The sequence below is a fragment of the Oncorhynchus clarkii genome, chromosome 11 (assembly GCF_045791955.1).
Source record: "Oncorhynchus clarkii lewisi isolate Uvic-CL-2024 chromosome 11, UVic_Ocla_1.0, whole genome shotgun sequence".
In the NCBI taxonomy this organism is placed as follows: Eukaryota; Metazoa; Chordata; class Actinopteri; order Salmoniformes; family Salmonidae; genus Oncorhynchus; species Oncorhynchus clarkii.
Genome location: NC_092157.1, coordinates 11,912,206 through 11,931,601, shown reverse-complemented (window position 1 = coordinate 11,931,601; position 19,396 = coordinate 11,912,206). Strand labels below are relative to the sequence as shown.

Genomic DNA, 19,396 nt, shown 5'->3' with positions numbered 1-19,396 from the left:
GGGAAGCAGGCTGTGGAGGGGGAAGAAGGCTGTGGAGGGGGAAGCAGGCTGTGGAGGGGGAAGCAGGCTGTGGAGGGGGACGCAGGCTGTGGAGGGGGAAGAAGGCTGTGGAGGGGGAAGCAGGCTGTGGAGGGGGAAGCAGGCTGTGGAGGGGGAAGCAGGCTGTGGAGGGGGAGGCAGGCTGTGGAGGGGGAAGCAGGCTGTGGAGGGGGGAGCAGGCTGTGGAGGGGGAAGCAGGGCTGTGGCTGTTAAAGGTGATTTGTTTCGAACGCAGGGTTTAATACTTCACACAGGGCAACTGGTTTATTGTTGTTGATGTTGTTATTGTTATGAAGAGTAAAGTACTTTGACATGATGGGTGCAGTTTCAGGTGGGATGTTGGTTCAGTGTGTGTGTTTGTGTGTGCACATACAGTATATACACCAGTGGAGGCTGCTGAGGTGAGGACGGCTCATAATAATGGCTGGAGCAGAATGAGTGGAATGGAATGAAACACCATGTATTTGATACCATTCCACTCATTCCGCTCCAGCCATTACCACAAGCCCGTCTTCCCCAATTAAGGTACCACTAACAAACACACACACACGCACAAACCCCGACACACACATAGAGCTTTATTTTTGTGAAATGTCAGGACTTTTTGAGGAGTAAAAATGCTTGACCATTAAAAATCATATATTCCCTACCCCATAACCCTAAACCTAACACTAACCTTAACCTTAATCCTAACCCCCAAAACCCTAAACCTAAACATAACCCTAACCCTACCCCCAAAACCCTAAACCTAACCCTTAAGCTTAAAATAGCATTTGAACAAATCAGGCCCTGGAAAATGTTCAACAATGTTTTTTGTTCTCATGTTTATGGGGTAGATCAGCTTTAATCGCTTCCATCAATGTAATTGTCTGCATAATTACCAATCTCCCATACATTTATTTGTAAATATATAATATATATATATATTTTTTAAAATATATTTTCCTTTATTATTTTCCCCTAACCCTACCATCCCTCACCTACAGTAATTGGAGTAAACCAATGGACAACAACACTAAGGCTTCTAATTCCATCTTATACATACTATATAAATTTTACATACACAGTATATTTTACATTAGTTATCTATTGTTTGTTTTTAGTCCCATCCTTCAGCTACCCTCAACCCCTCCCATCTATCTCTGAACACCATCCAGTTTTGATTTCTATTTGCCATATATATTTCAACTGTGCTGTGATGTTTCACAAAAGTTCTGAACCTTTCTATTCTCATAGTTTGTACAGATTGTAAATGAAAGATAAACATTTTAGATGAGTATTATTATATTATTGATAGATTGGACCAAAAACAAGCTACATATGGACATTACCAAAACATATGATGTAATGATTCTGTCTCTTTGCAGCAAAATCTGTAGAGCTGGGAAGGTTGTATCCCCCATAGATACAGTATACAGTGGGGCAAAAAAGTATTTAGTCAGCCACCAATTGTGCAAGTTCTCCCACTTAAAAAGATGAGAGAGGTCTGTAATTTTCATCATAGGTACACTTCAACTATGACAAACAAAATGAGATAAAAGAATCCAGAAAATCACGTTGTAGGATTTTTAATGAATTTATTTGCAAATTATGGTGGTTATATGCTGCTTATAATCAAGTCAAGGTGACCGTGGACAATAGTTTGGTTAAACAGTACAAGTAGGATTTATGCAGATTTAGGAAGATGGTGAAACACAAGCATAGAGACAAATATAAAGTGGAGGAGCAATTCAGTAGGTCGGCCACAAGGCATATGTGGCAGGGGCTCCTAATGATCAACGATTACAAAAAGAAACCCAGGCACATCATGGTCACCAACGCCACCCTACCAGACGTGATAAACACCTTTTTTTCAAGATTAGAGTACAATGACCCTGAGCTGCCGAGGAGAGCCCCCGATGACAACATGGGCTACACACTCAGTCTCCACTGAGGACATGTAATGTAATTCAAACGTGTTAACCCCCACAAGGCTGCCGGATGATGTCGCTAGCCATGGCCTAGCTGGCCCAGCTGGCTATTGTGTTCTCTGACATTTTCAATCTCTCCCTAGCTCAGGCCTCTATACCCACTATAATCCCTGTGGCCAAGAAAGGGAAAGTAACTGAACTGAATGACTACCGAGCAGTAGGACTCACTTCCGTCATCATGAACTGCTTCGAGAGGCTAGTCAAAGACCATATCACCTCCTCCCTCCCCGACACTCTTGACCCTCTCCAAATTGCCTATCGCCCTGACAGATCCACAGACGACGCAATCGCCATTGTACTGCACACTGCACTTACACACCTGGACAAAAGGAATACATACATTCATCGACTACAGTTCGACCTTCAATATCATAGTGCCCTATAAGCTCCTAACAAAGCTCACAGCCCTGGGTCTGAACTACTCCATATTAAACTTGGTCTTGGACTTCCTGATGGGACGTTCACAGGTGTTGAAGGTAGGCAACATTACCTCCTTTACACTGATCCTCAACACGGAGCCCCACAAGGGTGCATCCTCAGTCCCCTCCTTTATTCTCTGTATATCCAGGACTGCGTGGCCTTCCATCATCAAGTTCGCTGACGACACAAAAGTAGTCGGCCTGCCCACCAAAAACGACAAGACAGCCTACAGGGAGTCGGTAGGCACTCTGATGGCGTGGTGCCAGGTAAACAACCTCTCCCTCAACTTTACGAAAACAAAGGAGATTATTGTGGATTTAAGGATGAACCAGGCTGGACACGCCCCCATTCTCATCAACATGGCCGCCGTGTAACGGTCAATAACTTCAAATTCCTCGGCGTATACATCTCAGAGAAGCTGAAATGTTTTAACCACATGGACAGCGTAGTGAAGAAGGCACGACAGCGACTCTTCAACCTCAGGATGCTGAAGAAATTTGGGCTGTCCCCGAGGGCCCTCATAGTGTTCAACAGCAGCACCATCGAGAGCGTACTGTTGGGATGCATCACAGCCTGGTATGGCAACTCCACCGCCTTGGACCGCACGGCTCTTCGGAGGGTGATACATGCAGCCGAACGCACGATTGGGTGCACACTGCTTGCCCTACAGAACACCTACAATACCAGGTGTCGCAGGAAGGCCAAGAAGATCATCAGGGACCCCAGCCACCCAGGCCATGCCATGTTCTCCCTGCTTCAATCACTCACACATGGACAGAACATGGCAAAAACTGACATTCTGCAATGTTCTCGTCAATGAAATATTTGATCTCAATACAGTTTTCTGTTCCCAAAACTAAAATCTGTTACGAACAAAGTGGACTAAGTTTTGTAGACGTTACCCTTTGCCGAATAACAAAAAAACTGGGTTGTTTAGATAAATGCACTACTGGTACTGGTCTTATATTATCCCCAATGTATCACCAATGTAAAAAATCTGATTAGGATGAATAATATCCGACAATACCTTTTTAATTATATGCGCTATACATTTTGCTTGAATTTTTGCATCACAGCACTGGTTGTGTAAGTGTGTAAGTGTAAGGGGCCTCCATATTTATATTTGGGTCCTGTTTCAGTAATATTGAAATCAGACCTTGTGTATCTAATAATATACCATTTTTATAGGAGTGGTTAAAATATGCTAATAACGGTCCTCTTAGTACATAAAAAAAGGTTTGGTATTCCTCAACTGGTATGCCATCCAGCCCTGGAGGTTTTCGGGACTTAAAGGCTTTAATTGCATCTTTAAGTTCCTCCTCTGTATTTTTAGCCTTCACTTGAGTCTTTCTGTACAGCTGTTCGTTTTACATTATTAATAGAAAATCCTTACAATTAACTTTGGTTAGTGAAGATGGAGGAGACTGAACTGAAAACATCTGCTTAAACTACTTTGCTTCCTCTTTCTAAATATTGTTTTGTGAATCATGGGTGACTCCATCATTTAAAAAAAGTTTCAGTAAATTATTTTTGGTAGCATTTCTATAATTTGGTGCGTTTTCCCCCATATTCCATCCAGTTTGCTTTATTTTTTATAATATACAGTATTACACTTGATCTTTCTTGAATAAGTTACTTCATTTCTTTTTGTTTTTCCTCTAACGTATTCTGTGCCTCTATGGTACAGTTTGGATTGCTATCTAACTGTACTGTTAGTCCCTTCATTTATTTTGCTAATATGAATTATTTTGACCTAAATGGCTTTTGTTTTAAAGATCAGTATTGAATTGAATAAAAGTATCCTATACAATAAGGTGATATGCTGTACCTATATTATGTTGGAAAAAGTCTGTTATTAATTATTCTGTAATTATTCTGTCCTGTGTAAAAACAAGTTGTCAGCTTTGAATACATTTCCAATATCCTCGCCTACGTTGAAATTATAACGTAATTATAGGATGGTCCGGCCGCATTCTGTCCCCTATCAACTCTTTTTAAACGTTTGGTGCCAGCGAGAATGACATAAGAAAGTAGTCAATACGAAGTTCTTGTTTTTCTACCCTGTCAGGACATTGAGGTGAATTGGATAGAATTGTTAGGACATTGGGGTCCTGATAAGGTAGGAAAACAAGTACAACAACAGACACACACACACACACACATATTTCTCTGTCATTCACTGTGGCCCTGAATTACTGCAGCTGACATTACTGCACCCTCCCCTTCCACTTCAGCGTTTATCATCAAAATCCTGCTGCTCTTCCCTGGCAGACACATACCCCTCACGTCAAAACATCTTCTCTGCCTCGGATAGATCCACCAAATTGACTTGAAACGTTGACATTTAGCAAATGTTTTATTCATTTTTTCATCCTATCGCAGGATGTGGGTGGGAGGGTCCGTGTCCCCCTATTGGACAGCTGTTCCTTTTTGTTAAGATCAATCCCGGGTTGAACCAGGGGTTCAAATTCCAAGATAAATGAAGTGCCTAGTATTTGTATATACTATATATCTGACAAAGATGGAGGATATATTATATATTAATTATTATATATAAATTATTATATTTGATATATTATGATATTCCTGTACAGTAGGTATAGAGCATGGTTGACTGTAAAAAAATATATAATTTATATTTATAGATTTATATAATTTATCTATAAATCTATGAATGAAGTTGTCCACCCAGCACTGTCAGCTCATGCCATGACTAGTTGATCCATTACTGGTTGAAAATGTGCGACAGCCAATCAGATCCCAGGATAGTGGGAACAGGAAGGGGTCATGTGGATGGTGACTGACACCCATCCCAGATCTTTACCGCTGATCACACACTATAATCAATTTATAGATGCACACACACACACACACACACACACACACACACACACACACACACACACACACACACACACACACACACACACACACACACACAGCCGTTTGTATTGCTATCCTTGTGGGGAACAAATAATTGATTCCCATCCAAAATCCTATTTTCCCTAACCCCTAACCCTAACCCTAACCTCAACCCTTAACCTAACCATAACCCTCAACTTAACCCTAAGCCTTAGCCCTAACCCCCCAACCATAAAACTATAACGTTACCTAACTCCTAACTCATAACCTAACCATAGCCCCTAATCCTAACTCCAACCTTAATTCTAATCCTAATTGTAACCCTAACCCTAAACCCAACCCCTAAGCCTAACAGCATTTTTCCTCATGGGGACCTGCAAAAATGTTCCCACTTGTCCAACTGTTCCTTGTTTTACTATCCTTGTGAGGCCTTCTGGTACCCACAAGGATAGTAAAACAAAAACACACACTGCAGGTGAATCCAAATACATCTCAATCTGTGCAGGCCCAACTGTGAAGGTCAGATTATGTTAAGGAAGGGATTTGTTTATTGAACCAGGAGCACAATTTATTTTGTTCCCTGTATTAATATTACGCAATGAGGTGATGTACATACACCATCAGTGGGTGCAGTTAATGGCACACAAATGCATGTGATGTGTTGGCATTGTCCTGTCATTGTCCTGAGTTAAGAAAAGCAACCTGGTCTCACAGCATTTCATATTATGCTGTACGTAAATCCGAGACACTGCACTTAGTTGTTAGGTTTCGTATGGTATGTATTAATTTGTAGATGTCCAGCATCCATTTTGTATGATATGTTACAAATTGCAATTCGGACAATTTTTTTTGAATTTGCGAAAGGAACAATGTTACGATTTTGAAAAATGTACGATATGTTATGAATTCTAATTTGTTGTTGCTAACATTAGCCAGGTGGTTAACGCTAACGTTAGCTAGGCTAAGGGTTAGGGGAAGGGTTATCTAAAAGGATTAAGGATAGGGTTAAAGTTAGGGGACAGGTTAGCTAACATGCTAAGTAGTTGCAAGTAGCTAATTAGCTAAAATGTTATGTGATGAGATTCGAACACGCAACATTTGAGTTGCTAGACATTTGCGTTATAAGCCTACACATCCACCGCGACCAACCAACCTCCTTTCATATTTGCCTTAAGTAACCTTCTGTCTTATGTAACCATGCCAAACTTAACATACCATACTCATTTGAGTGCCGAATTTACATTTACTATGTTACCTCTAGTCTATGAGACCAGGCTGTGAGTTCACATGTCAAAGGACTCTAGAATACTGTTCAGATGGGTTGAATGGAAACTGAAATCTGGACACTGACTGTAGGTCTATAACCTCCCACATATGCTTAATATTAACTCCTGCAGAATTAAGGATTTCTTGCAGTAAAATGATACATCAAATGTAGACATAAAAAATTATCAGGAACAGGAGAAATCCAATTTCTTTCAGCATCTTTAGAAAATGTGAATGCTCATTTCGATACAATCTGTAGAGATGCTATCTTTATCAGCATCATAAAATCTTTTAGTATTTCAAACACATAAAATATGCATCCTAGCCAAATTTAAATCTTGCGATAAACATGTTGGGTCGTTTTCGCAACTTTCTATTTTGCTTACAACTGGACAAGTAATCTAGTTAACATCGGTAAAGTTTTCTCTGTCATCTCTACCTCTTTCATGGAGCAAAGAAAATACTTTACTGCAAGAAATGCTTAATTCTGTAGGAGTTCATATTAAGGCTCTGTCAGAGATTATAGACCTACAGTCAGTATCCAGATTTGAGTTTCCATTTAACCCAGATGAACAGTATTCTAGAGTCCCTTGATGTGCCATAGGCCTTTGACTGTCTAATTTGTATACAGTTGAAATTGGAAGTTTACATACACTTGGGTTTTAGTCATTAAAACTTGTTTTTCAACCATTCCACACATTTCTTGTTAACAAACTATAGTTTTGGCAAGTCGGTTAGGATATCTACTTTGTGCATGACACAAGTAATTTTTCCAACAATTGTTTACAGACAGATTATTTCACTTATAATTCACTGTATCATAATTAGCGTATGTAAGAAGTTTACTGTGCCTTTAAACAGCTTAGAAAATTCCGGAAAATTATGTCATGGCTTTAGAAGCTTCTGATAGGCTAATTGACATCATATGAGTCAGTTGTACCTGTGGATGTATTTCAAGGCCAACCTTCAAACTCAGTGCCTCTTTGCTTGACATCAAAAGGAAAATCAAAAGGAAAATCAAAAGGAATCAGCCAAGACCTCAGAAAACCAATTGTAGACCTCCACAAGTTTGGAGGATAAAGGGGGATGCTTGCAAGCCGAAGAACACCATCCCAACCATGAAGCACGGGTGGCAGCATCATGTTGTGGGGGTGATTTGCTACAGGAGGGACGGGTGCACTTCACAAAATAGATGGAATCATGTGGAAGGGAAATTATGTGGATATATTGAAGCAACATCTCAAGACATCAAGTTGAAGCTTGGTCGCAAATAGGTCTTCCAAATGGACAATGACCCCAAGCAGACTTCCAAAGTTGTGGCAAAATGGCTTAAGGACAACAAAGTCAAGGTATTGGAGTGGCCATCACAAAGCCCTGATCTCAATCCCATAGAAAATTTGTGGGCAGAACTGAAAAAGCGTGTGCGAGCAAGTAGGCCTACAAACCGGACCCAGTTACACCAGCTCTGTCAGGAGGAATGGGCCAAAATTCACCCAACTTATAGGCTATTTGAAGCTATTGGAAGGCTACCCAAAACTGTTGAACCAAGTTAAACAATTTAAAGGCAATGCTACCAAATACTAATTGAGTGTATGTAAACTTCTGACCCACTGGGAATATGATGAAAGAAATAAAAGCTGAAATTCTCTCTACTATTATTCTGACATTTCACATTCTTAAAATGAAGTGGTAATCCTAACTGACCTAAGACAGGGAATTTTTAGGATTAAATGTCAGTAATTGTGACTGAGTTTAAATGTATTTGGCTAAGGTGTATATAAACTTCCGACTTCAACTGTAGCGCCTCACCATAATCACAAATAGGCATTGCTATCGTTATCTTTTACCACTAATCTCTCCAAAACATTACTTTTCTGGCCCTGCCTTCTATTGATTTTCAACTCTCCACAGCTTTTCTCTTATTGAATTAAACTCAGACTTTGTCCTTTTTGCCTCGATGGACTGACATTCACTTTTTATGCCTGTTCCCAATAGCATTTGGCTATTGGTATGTAGGCTATTAGGCTTACGCACTAATGCCAGATTAAATAATCAAAGAAAAGCCTAAATGTAACCTATAAATTGACATTTTTTAAGGTATTGTTTTCTCTTTATGCAACCCACACAATATTTCATGACCCTAAACCCGCCCTGTGTCTTTGTGTGTGCCAATGCGCAAATCTGTGTGTTTGACTGACTGGCTGAATGACTGACATCACCAAATGAAGAGCATCCCGAGGTGTTTGTGAGTCCCTATTAATCCCATTGGGAATTGAGAATTCCCCTTTACATTATATCTGCTAATCAAGTTGGATGTACAGCCGTTCTTTTCCCCTATAGGCTACAGTAGCCATACAATGCAAATTCATCATTAAATAAAAAAAGGACACATTCAGCATAATAGCCAAGTTGGTCTGGAAAATAAAATCCTATTAGCCTATAAGGTTTATCCTAGCATTATAGCTCTATAGCTTAAATTATATTACCCCTTGGTAATTCTGTGGGGGGGGGGGGGGGGATTTCATTGTAACACCATCAGGTGGATGGAGGTTGGAAGAGGAGGGTTGAGCTGATTATGTCCTATATATTTATAGTCATGGTAAAGCAACAGACTACGCCATATATATTTATAGTCACGTTAAAGCAGCCGACTACGCCATATATATTTATAGTCATGGTAAAGCAGACGACTACGCCATATATATTTGAAGTCATGGTAAAGCAGACGACTACGCTATATATATTTATAATCATGTTAAAGCAGACGACTACGCTATATATATTTATAGTCATGGTAAAGCAGACGACTACGCCATATATATTTATAATCATGTTAAAGCAGACGACTACGCCATATATATTTATAGTCATGTTAAAGCAGATGACTATGCCATATATATTTATAATCACGGTAAAGCAACAGACTACGCCATATATACATCAGTCATGACAAAGCAGCTTATTGCTGATTCTATCCTGGCTAGGTGTGTCAGGGATCCCCTGGCGACAAGCATAACATATCAGCACGCGAGACGAGTGTGGCGATTTGACACGCACTCATCTGCCCAGCGCAGCACAGTGGGTTCCTTGGGATATATGGGATGAGATATGAGGTGTTTATGGAGGAGCTGCTATGATGTGTCTCCTGTGGATTCTCAATGGGGGAGTGTTGGTGGTAGATCTGAATGTCCATCATTTCTAAGGTCGACCACATCCTGTAAACCTAAAAATCCCCGCCCCAAAACCAGCCTACATCCTAGGACACCTTTTCTTGATCTGAAAAAAAATGGAATGGTTGGAAGCAAGATGAGGTGGCGATTCAGTGGACAACATGGTGTTTTGCTGTATCACTCTCTGAGATGGCAGGATGTCATGGACGGTGTGTTGTAAAGGACAAGTGTAGCAGGGCAGAAAATGGAAAAACCAGACACCCAATTACACCTGTCACAGTGGGCATCAGGCGTGGCGAGATGGGTATGGGGCACAGGGGGTGGGAGGGGCCGGCACAGGGGGTCCAGGGCTATGTTGCTTCCAACTCCCATCCTCAAACACACACACACATAAACACATACACATATGGATGAATATATGCACAACGCACGCACTGTGATAGTTCGCTCCCTTTGGTAATTTGGGGACACGCTAGACACTCACGGGCAATTTTGGTTTTCACTTCACCAAATTTCAGAATTTCAGAACCAATGAACATTGTCAACTTTGATTGATGCTGGCTGCAGAGATATAATAAATGGATGTTTATCAAGAAACAGATGAATGACATGACAATTAATTGATTTGGATTGATTTGATCGATGTGTTGCTACAACAGCTATGAGTCTTTGGAGAAACAGAGAGAGAACCGTCTCAGGTAAACGTGAACAATGCATTTTAGGTCTTAGGACAGGGGTGTCAAACAGAAGACGTAGAGGAACTAGAACTAACTTTCAGTGCGGTCCTCCAGACCTCTTTGAAGACCAAATGCGGCCCCCGGGAAAAAAATTGTAATGTTACTTTGATAGGCTCTATCAAATCACAGAAAGGATTTCATTAGTGAAGCTCATGTTAGGACATGGAGAAAAATCTAAATTTGACTACAAAATGGTGTTTGTAATCATTACACGGTGGTAATGAAACTCCATCATGAAACTGCATGCACGGTTGACATTTACTAAACCGAGGAAAAGTGGCCCTGTGTCTAAGGGACCATGGTTGCTGCGTGCACTTTAATCAAACAAGCGCACACACATGCACACACACACGCGCATCCGCAAATGCAGGCAGGCACACACACAAGCACGGATGACACACACTAAAACCACACAGCCCTACAACCCAGAGGAGTAGGTTCTCTTGTTTAACATGGACAAGGAGATCTCCGGTTCCAGTTGGAGGCTGACATTTATACCGGGCTCAAATCACTCCTGCTGTTTACATTTCTAGTGTTACACATCTGGGCCCTCTCCATCCACACCGACTCAGGAACCAAACCCGCAGGCTAGCTTTATCTAGTCTTTTTATCCAGCTGTATGGTTAACTGTAAGATGTTGTTTGTGACTAACTTTTCAATCAACGTGAAAGTAATAACATCTTAAGGACTCCAGTTGGGCATATATTCATCATTGACTTTACCTAGTTATACTAAACAGAAGGACAAGGTTTTATTCAAACTCATCTCCCTCTCTACTCCTCCCAGGTACTCAACCTCTTCCTAGCCTTGCTGCTCAGCTCATTCAGCTCAGACAACCTCTCGGCACCCGATGACGACGGCGAGATGAACAACCTGCAAATCGCTCTTGGTCGCATCAAAAGCGGCATGGGCTGGCTCCGAAGCCAGGTCGGACACTTTTTTCATATATTTTTATTTCATAATTATGATATACTTTTTTTACTATATAGTGTGGACAATTACATAGATTCTAGGTAAGATATGACACAAAATGTACGACGGGGCAAAATAAAACAACCAATAACAACCAAACAAACAAATGAATCACCGGAAAAAAATGAAGTACATACAAAAATACAAGTTCATCACATCTTGTAAACATAGTTCATTACTTCATTGTAGATCTGCGACTTCTTCAACGGCAACTTCAAGAGGCGACGGCAGAAGAGAAAAGAAACAAAGGCCATGGTGAAGCTCAAGAGGCTGAGCCACGGTGCTCCGCTTGGCGAGGTGGGCAACGGGACAGTGGTGACGGTGGGGGGAGGGATCGGGGTGATCGGGCGCCACGGAGAGAAGATAATGGTCCCGGAGGTCGATGACAGCTACATGACAAACCCCAATCTGACCATCAGCGTGCCCATCGCTCCTGGCGAATCAGACGTGGAGTTCCCTGAGGAGGATGATGATGATGAGGATGAGAGCGAGAGCTCGGAGGAGGAGGAGGAGGAAGTGGAGGAGAGCAAGCAGGTAGGATGGGTTGGTGGTAGTGTTGGGTACCGATATTGGAAAGTCTATAACAATATCAGCTGCATCTTTGCGATACGAGCTATTCAGATATTGTTATCTCCTCATAAACTAGGTTTCCAACCAGTTGGCGAAAGATTTTTATGCAAATATTTAAAAATCTGCATTAAAACAATTTACTTGCTGCGGATAAGAGGCTGTGCGTGGTGACGTGGTAACTTTTGCGGTTAAATTCCCGTGTACTGAATACAAAATACAAGTTAAATATGTTTCCATGTGTTTTCAACTCTACTGATGGTTTTGTCACTCAAAAAAGTTGCGTTTTATAGCAAATGTACTCCCCCTCGAGCCCTACACAGCTGACTCAAATAACCAACTAATCATCAAGCTTTGGTTATTTGAATCAGCTGTGTAGTGCAATTTATTGGACAGGAGCATCAAGCTCATCACCTTGCACTTTCACCACCCTGTGAAGTTCATCATAACTGATTTGATCAGTAGCCTAATAAACTGCATGTCCTCCCCAGTTGTTGTAGGAGGACCACACAACATGGCTCCACGTTTACTTTGATATGATGGTTATCATATCACTATTTGTGAATAAAATGCTTCCATCGCCATTTCTTGCATGATTAATTTTACAGACACAAAAAGATCCCACCTTGTCTAGCGGATTTTGTTTTGTTGACATTTACAAAGTTTACTAACCAAATTTGCTGTTTCAATCAGGCCCGTCGTAAAGAAATGTATCCAACATGTACTTTACGTGCATAAAAAGGTTGGATGGATTCCTGATTAGTTAAGCTAATATTTCCTACTTTTAAGTGATGCTCCAGAGCTTTTGTATAATTTCAGCCAATAGTTTTGAAAGTATTGCTCACGAGCTAAAATGGGTCCCCGAAAATTGTGTTCTACGTCATCCATTTCGTATGATATGTTACGTCCTGCAAAGAAAAAGTGCAATTCGTATGATATGTTACGAATTTTAATTGGTACAATGTGTTCTGAATTTGTAAGTACTTAAGATCCCGGACTGCATCTTTAATTAGTAATTGACTCCAGAGTGCAGACTAGTGGTAGGAATGGAATCGTGACAGAGTTTGTCTTGTTTCACTCTACAGCATGGATGGGCAACTTTGATGGGGTGGGGGCCACACAAAATCCGCAGTTGCTCACAGGTCTGCGTACCCAAATGCACATAGCCACTACCACATTGCGAGCAAAACATTTTAGCAGCCCCCTTCTTGACAGCAGAGAGACATTTTGAGTTATTTTTACTAATTTTACCATTGTGCGTAGTGAAAATATTGCATTATTAAAGCTAGTTTTCTGCAATTCTACACATTTTGCTATGGGGCGGAGACAATATTTTGCAATTGTATAATTCATTTCATGCAATTCTACACATTTTGCTATGGGGCGGAGACAATATTTTACAATTGTATAATTCATTTCATGCAATTCTACACATTTCTACAAATGTTTGTAGTTTTTAATATGATATCTGATTGAGACTGACTAACAAAACCTATGCCCCCCCTGACAGTAACATGGCTAATTGAATGACTATCAGTGACATAACAAGATAAAAACTTCTGACGCAAAACCATATTTCGAAATTGCATCTTGCGGATTCTACTGTTCTAACTTGCAACAGTAAGTTTTTCTCCAACTAAGATTTAAAAAATATAGCATTTAAAAAAAAAAAAGTTAAAATCTGAGGGCCTGTTGCCCGCTGGCCACCATTTGCCCCTCCCTGTTGTACAGGTATTATCATGTGTGCTTCTCTGACATCGGCTCGCTCATGAAATGGTAGAGCTGTACTGTTTGATTGTGTTTACTAATTGAGGATCAGATAGATTAATTAATTATTGTAGATCTCTCTCTCTCTCTCACTGTCTCTCTCTCTCTCTCTCTCTCTCTGTCTCTCTCTCTCTCTCTCTCTCTCGCTCACTCGCTCTCTGGCCCGAGAGGTTGCTTAGCTAGGCAAATAACTGGAGAGAGAGCCTTAGAGGGAGAGAGAAAGCCTTCTCTCTTTCTTGCTCCCTCTATCTCTCATGCTCTCCCTCCTCCCTTTCTCTCATTCCATCCCTATCCCTCTCTCTCCCTCTCTCCAAGTGAGCCACTCCAAGCCCACGCACAAAGGCTATTTTCATGCCTTGTTTTGTTTTCTCGTTTCCTCCAGAGCAATTTGGCCCCAAGCGGACTCTTCCCAAAATGGATGCCCTGTCCAATTTTACCCCTTTCTAAAGATTTATACTACTATTTTGGCAATTGGGTCCTTCTTCCATTTGGTAACAATGGCCCTCTATATTTCCGCCCAATCAGGAATATGGAATTAGATCCTTAAGGGCAAGGTGCATTTGTTTGCCTGCATTTGTCTTTAACGTTACTGTCTCTGTGTCTGCATCCACTATAGGAAGCTAGATCGTGTGCCGTTACTTTGTTGTCTGGGGGTTATGGTCAATTTCAAAGATGAATTGATGTTGATAAGGAGGCATGTGAAATGAGCAAGGCTCCATGAATAAATGTAAAACTGTAATTTGACTTGTTAAAATAGTTGAGGCAAGGAGAGAGGGAGAGAGGACTCGGCATACCACCGGTGTGTACTACAAGGTTGAAGTATATAGAGCAATGGCTGTTTATGGGAATATGATGTAGAATTACCAACATGTAGAACAGGTTGTTGAGGGAGAGAGAGTGAGAGACAAAAAGCATCTGTGTTCTCTTTCTTTCTCTCTCTCACTCTAAACCGAGATGACTGGTTTGTTTCTTTGCACACCTGTGCTCCAATCAGTTTTAAGAGAGCGGTTACGTCTTGCCCACCTGCTTTAATCACACAACGCACCTGTCTTCTCACCTTCCCTTGTTCTCTTTTTCCCTCTTTTATCTCTACACTCACTCCATCTCGGTACACCTGCCCGTCCACCCACTCATTCTGTTTTATCTTTCTCTACACCTGTCCTCTCTCAACAACCTGTTCTGTACATGTCTCCCATGGAGGCTTTATCAGGTTTCCACGTTTGTGAAATGTTCCCTAAACGTTTGCCGTGGCTCAATGTGTAGATGATCATGGTGGTGTGCCGTTCCCTCTGTTTCCCTAGCCAGTTTCCCATGCAGACAGGGATGTGGCCCACAAGGGAAAACATGGCATAAAAATCAACTGTCTGCATCTATTCATGTAACCGTGGCCTCGGATGCGTGCCTGTCGCTATCCCTTGTCAGGAAAAGGGCAGCGAGAGAGAATATTGCCCTGAAACATTAGTTAGCACCTACAAGTGAATTAGAAACATTCAAAACAGGGCAGGGGTGATGTTGTGGATATTTCTGTATGTTGTCGTTTGTATGTGTATGTTTTCTATTGTAAAAAAAAATAAATAATAGAAACATCCAAAACATTGGAAATGAAGAGTTTCATATAGGTTAGCAGCAGGAAACAAAGTGTCTCTGCTTTAGTTTTTGCTGTGGAGAGTGTGCAGCGGAGGCAGACGTGGCTCGTCCCTTTCACAACCCCTTAACGTCAAAGTGTGGCTGGGGGGGGGGGGGGGGGGTGAGAGAAAAGCAGTGCTAGCACACATGCAGACAAACCTCCCATATGAGCTGTTATGTCACTGCCGGCTGAAAGACTGGGAAAATGTAGATGGCATGTTTTAACCTCTGACCCCCACCTTACCTCTTCCTCAGTCAACAGCCTGTCTGTCTGATTCATCACTACAGGGGGCCAAGGCCAGGACCACTTTTTACACCTCGGAGGGTGTGTGTGTGTGTGTGTGTGTGTGTGTGTGTGTGTGTGTGTGTGTGTGTGTGTGTGTGTGTGTGTGTGTGTGTGTGTGTGTGTGTGTGAGTGTGAGTGTTTGTAGAGGCTGGAGCTGTTACTGACCATTTCCTCACACCAGTGAGCCATTGTATATCAGAACCATAGCTTGTAAATTCAACTCTGTCACTAGTGGCTTGATAATGTTTTAGCGGGAAGCCTATGTTGATTATCCCACTAACAAGGTTATTGTGCAAGGCTAATCCTGTAAAAACATAGAAAGACCATGCTCACGTCACAGTGCTACACTTCCTGCCAGTGTGCTTAACTTTTACTTCTGCTAACCCCAAGGGTAAATACCTCAGCGTTCTCCAGATAGAACATGGGATTTGTTTGGGTTGAACTAGTAAACTAGTTGAAACTTTCAATCATGTTCCTTTCAGTGCTAATAAATTATGCAATTTGCACGTTATTAGCAATTCACAGTTGAGTCATTTAAAACGTTCTGATTACCAAAGTAATAGCATGGGATGAAGCTACTGTATGTGTTGGCCATCTATTCTAAGTGGCGTAGTGGTACCTATAAGGGGTACGAACGTCTCTGGCAGCAACGTGTCATTGTCAGTCGTGGAGAAGAGCAGGAAGTGTGAGGTATGAGCGTCGGCTCTGATGGCTCGGGTCCTCCAGGGACCAACGGTTGGGTAATGCCGCACAGCTGTGTCCGAAAGCAACCACGGCAACAACCGGGGCCGCCCCAGATCCCAGAGGAGACTGAAGAGGAAATGGGATACATGATGAGATGAGACCTTTTTTCTGGTATAATTCATTGACTGAAAACATGCTTGAAATTGTTTTGGCGGGGAATTTCTCCTAGCATGTCAGTGGCTCTTAATGTCTAAATAAGGGTTGGGGCCAAGCCTCCTCTGGGAGAAATGGGTATGCAGGTTTTTGCTCCAACCCTGTTGTAACACACCTGATTCAGCTTATCAGCCAGTCGAGGTCCTTGTAAGCATTAGCATCAGGTGGGGTAGATTAGGGTTTGGGGGGGGGGGGGGGGGTAGCTCCCCAGGGGGGGGGTAGCTCCCCAGGGGGAGCCTCCATAAGATACGGCACTTCAATGCAAGTGACTTTTCGTAGCAGGTTAGGAAAGCATTTTCACCAACACCTAACCATAACCTAATTCTCCTAACCTGCTACGTTACTTCTCCTAACCTGCTGTGTGAGTTCTCCTAACCTGCAGGAGGGTTTTTGCTGCACCCCAGAGTGTTATGGGTAGTGATGATAGAAACAGTTGTCGTTCATATTGACATTTACGGATACCTCCTTATTCATCCATATATTACACTGCCAACTATAGCCACTTTACAGACTTCTCCCTGGTGCGTTCTATAAAACATACCTCTCCAATTTTGGCTAGCCAGTCCAAGAAGAGTGTCACTCAAGCAGGGCATTTACTTTGGCAGTTTCTTTTCTATCTTATTGTGTCGCTCTTTGGGACCCCTTAAATACCTCATGGCCACCCTTAATGCCTGACACTACACCATGTGTACATGACCCCTGACTCTTAACCCCCTTTAACCCCGTAGAGGAAAAGAGACTACCCGCAGGTGGCTTCTGACAACAACACATGGCTAAACATGCATTCAGGGGAGTCCTGTTTCATAGAGTTGGGATATGTGTGTGTGTGTGTGTGTGTGTGTGTGTTGCGCACGCTCGTGTCTAACTCTTGTTAGTTATCCATTCTCTCTCCAAAGGGGCTATTTATGGGTCTGTCATATGGGGGGGGGGGGGGGGGGGGGGGGGGGGGTGTATGGCCCCTGGTATGTGTATCAGGACCGTGGGGGTTTGTGAGGCCATCATCGGTGCTTTTACCAGACATAGCTGACCTTGTCACAGTAGGGCCCCCCTTAGCTGAGCCTGACGATTCTGTAAAACCCAAAGGCTCATGGGATGCCCGCATGACAGGTACTGTCCATCTGATGATATGTTGTTACAAGTCTGACATAGGTATGGCATGACCAGTAAAACTCAAGAGATGAGATGACATAAAAGGTTTATCTGTTTATTTAGGAGGAAAAAGAAAAGAAAGCTTCATAAAGTTGAGCGGGACAATGACTGTACAGTATTGGTTTTAGATTGATGTTGTAGTTATTGTCGGGCATTCGTGGGTTATTGGCAGCGGTAATATAATACTGATCCTCTAATGCCCAGAGAATGTGAGAGTGAAATTGGAGTAAAGATTGTTTGTTGAAGGGCCGCCTCCTTTTATTGTCTGTACAGAATGGCTGTATGGCTGTATTGGACAGTTGAGAACATCTACTGAACTGTTAAGTCATCCCTCTCTCTCTCAGCGGTGCTGTCCAAGGCTAGCATCCTTGAGGGTGGAGAAAATGCATAGGGAATTCCACAATGAAAAAGTATTCCACCGAACAGAAGAATTAAGGTATGGATTGTGCTCCACTTTAGCCCACTTTACAAATATAAAAACATCGATCATACTTCAGTTTTGGAGTGCACCATCCTTTTAAATGACACATGGCCATGAAGGATATGAATTAAAGAATGATTAAAGATGGAGAGCGTTGAGGGTTCTATTATGCCGAAGGCTGACATTCGTCACCCTGGAACTTCCTCTACCCAGACTTTACTCTGTGTTTATGCATGACTGTCTCATTGACTCTGGTGTTGTCACCTTACCTCAGACACTACGATACACCGCGAGCAGTCCACAGAGTCCCGGTGCAAATAGGTAGTTCAAAAGTAGATCCATTATTTTTCCAAGTGCATAGAATGGAATGGAAAACCACTGGCTGGAATGTGGTTTTAACCAATCAGCATTCAGGATTGGACCCACCCATTGTATAAAAATGGAATGGACACTAGCTGGAATGCGGTTTTAACCAATCAGTATTCAGGATTAGACCCAAATAGAAAATAAATAGATCCTGTATATAAATCACACACTGTTGAAGACTGAAAACCTGTTGGAAAAGTTTACGTGTGTGTTCAATAGTATTCAATAGTAAAATACAGGTTTAAAAAAAAAAATATTGTCCAACTATTCATAATTTTCCCTACATTTGGGACTGTTTTATCATGTGAGTTACCCTTACAACAATGTATTGCACTGAGACATATTGAAAAGAAGTGCAATCCGGCATTATATATATGTAAATACAACCCATCATCATTATCCTTATGGAGGTAAAATGGTCTCTACATTCAGGAGAAGATCCGTGTCAGGGGCTCACGTCTTTGTTGTTGGCCTCGTACAGTAAATTGAGATGTTCCAGCTTGGAAAACACGAGCCTTTGAAGTAAAGAAGGGCTTTTTTCCTGCTCCTCGCATCCTGTGCCTTTGTATCTGGTCAGATGTGGTTTGTGAAGGTTGATTACGGATGATTCCTTCTCCTCAGTAGAGAGGTGTCGTCAGACAGGACGCATTTCAACAGTTAGTCTCTAGGAGAGTAAGGCACAGCGGCCACTTGTCAAGAGAGATCTGCTTTGTCTTAAAGTTCCTCTCTCTCTCAATCCATCGCCCCCCCCCTCTCTTCTCTGTCTCTCTCTCTCAATCCACCCCCCCCCTCTCTTCTCTGTCTCTCTCTCTCCCTCTTCCGCCCCTTTCTTGCTCTTTCTGTTGCTCCTTAGTGCGTTCTGTGTTGTGCGTACATTGGAT

The 19,396-nt window shown here is 42.0% G+C and overlaps 1 protein-coding gene across 2 annotated transcripts in view; it reads left to right on the top strand.

The window, feature by feature from the left end:
- The window catches only part of LOC139420201 (sodium channel protein type 3 subunit alpha-like), a 173,617-nt gene that overhangs the window by 114,218 nt on the left and 40,003 nt on the right, over positions 1-19,396 (top strand). For both annotated transcript variants that reach the window (XM_071170029.1, XM_071170030.1), the window contains exons 16-17: positions 11,251-11,391; positions 11,626-11,970. In XM_071170029.1, coding sequence (XP_071026130.1) covers positions 11,251-11,391; positions 11,626-11,970 — 486 coding nt within the window. The remainder of the gene's footprint in view (positions 1-11,250; positions 11,392-11,625; positions 11,971-19,396) is intronic.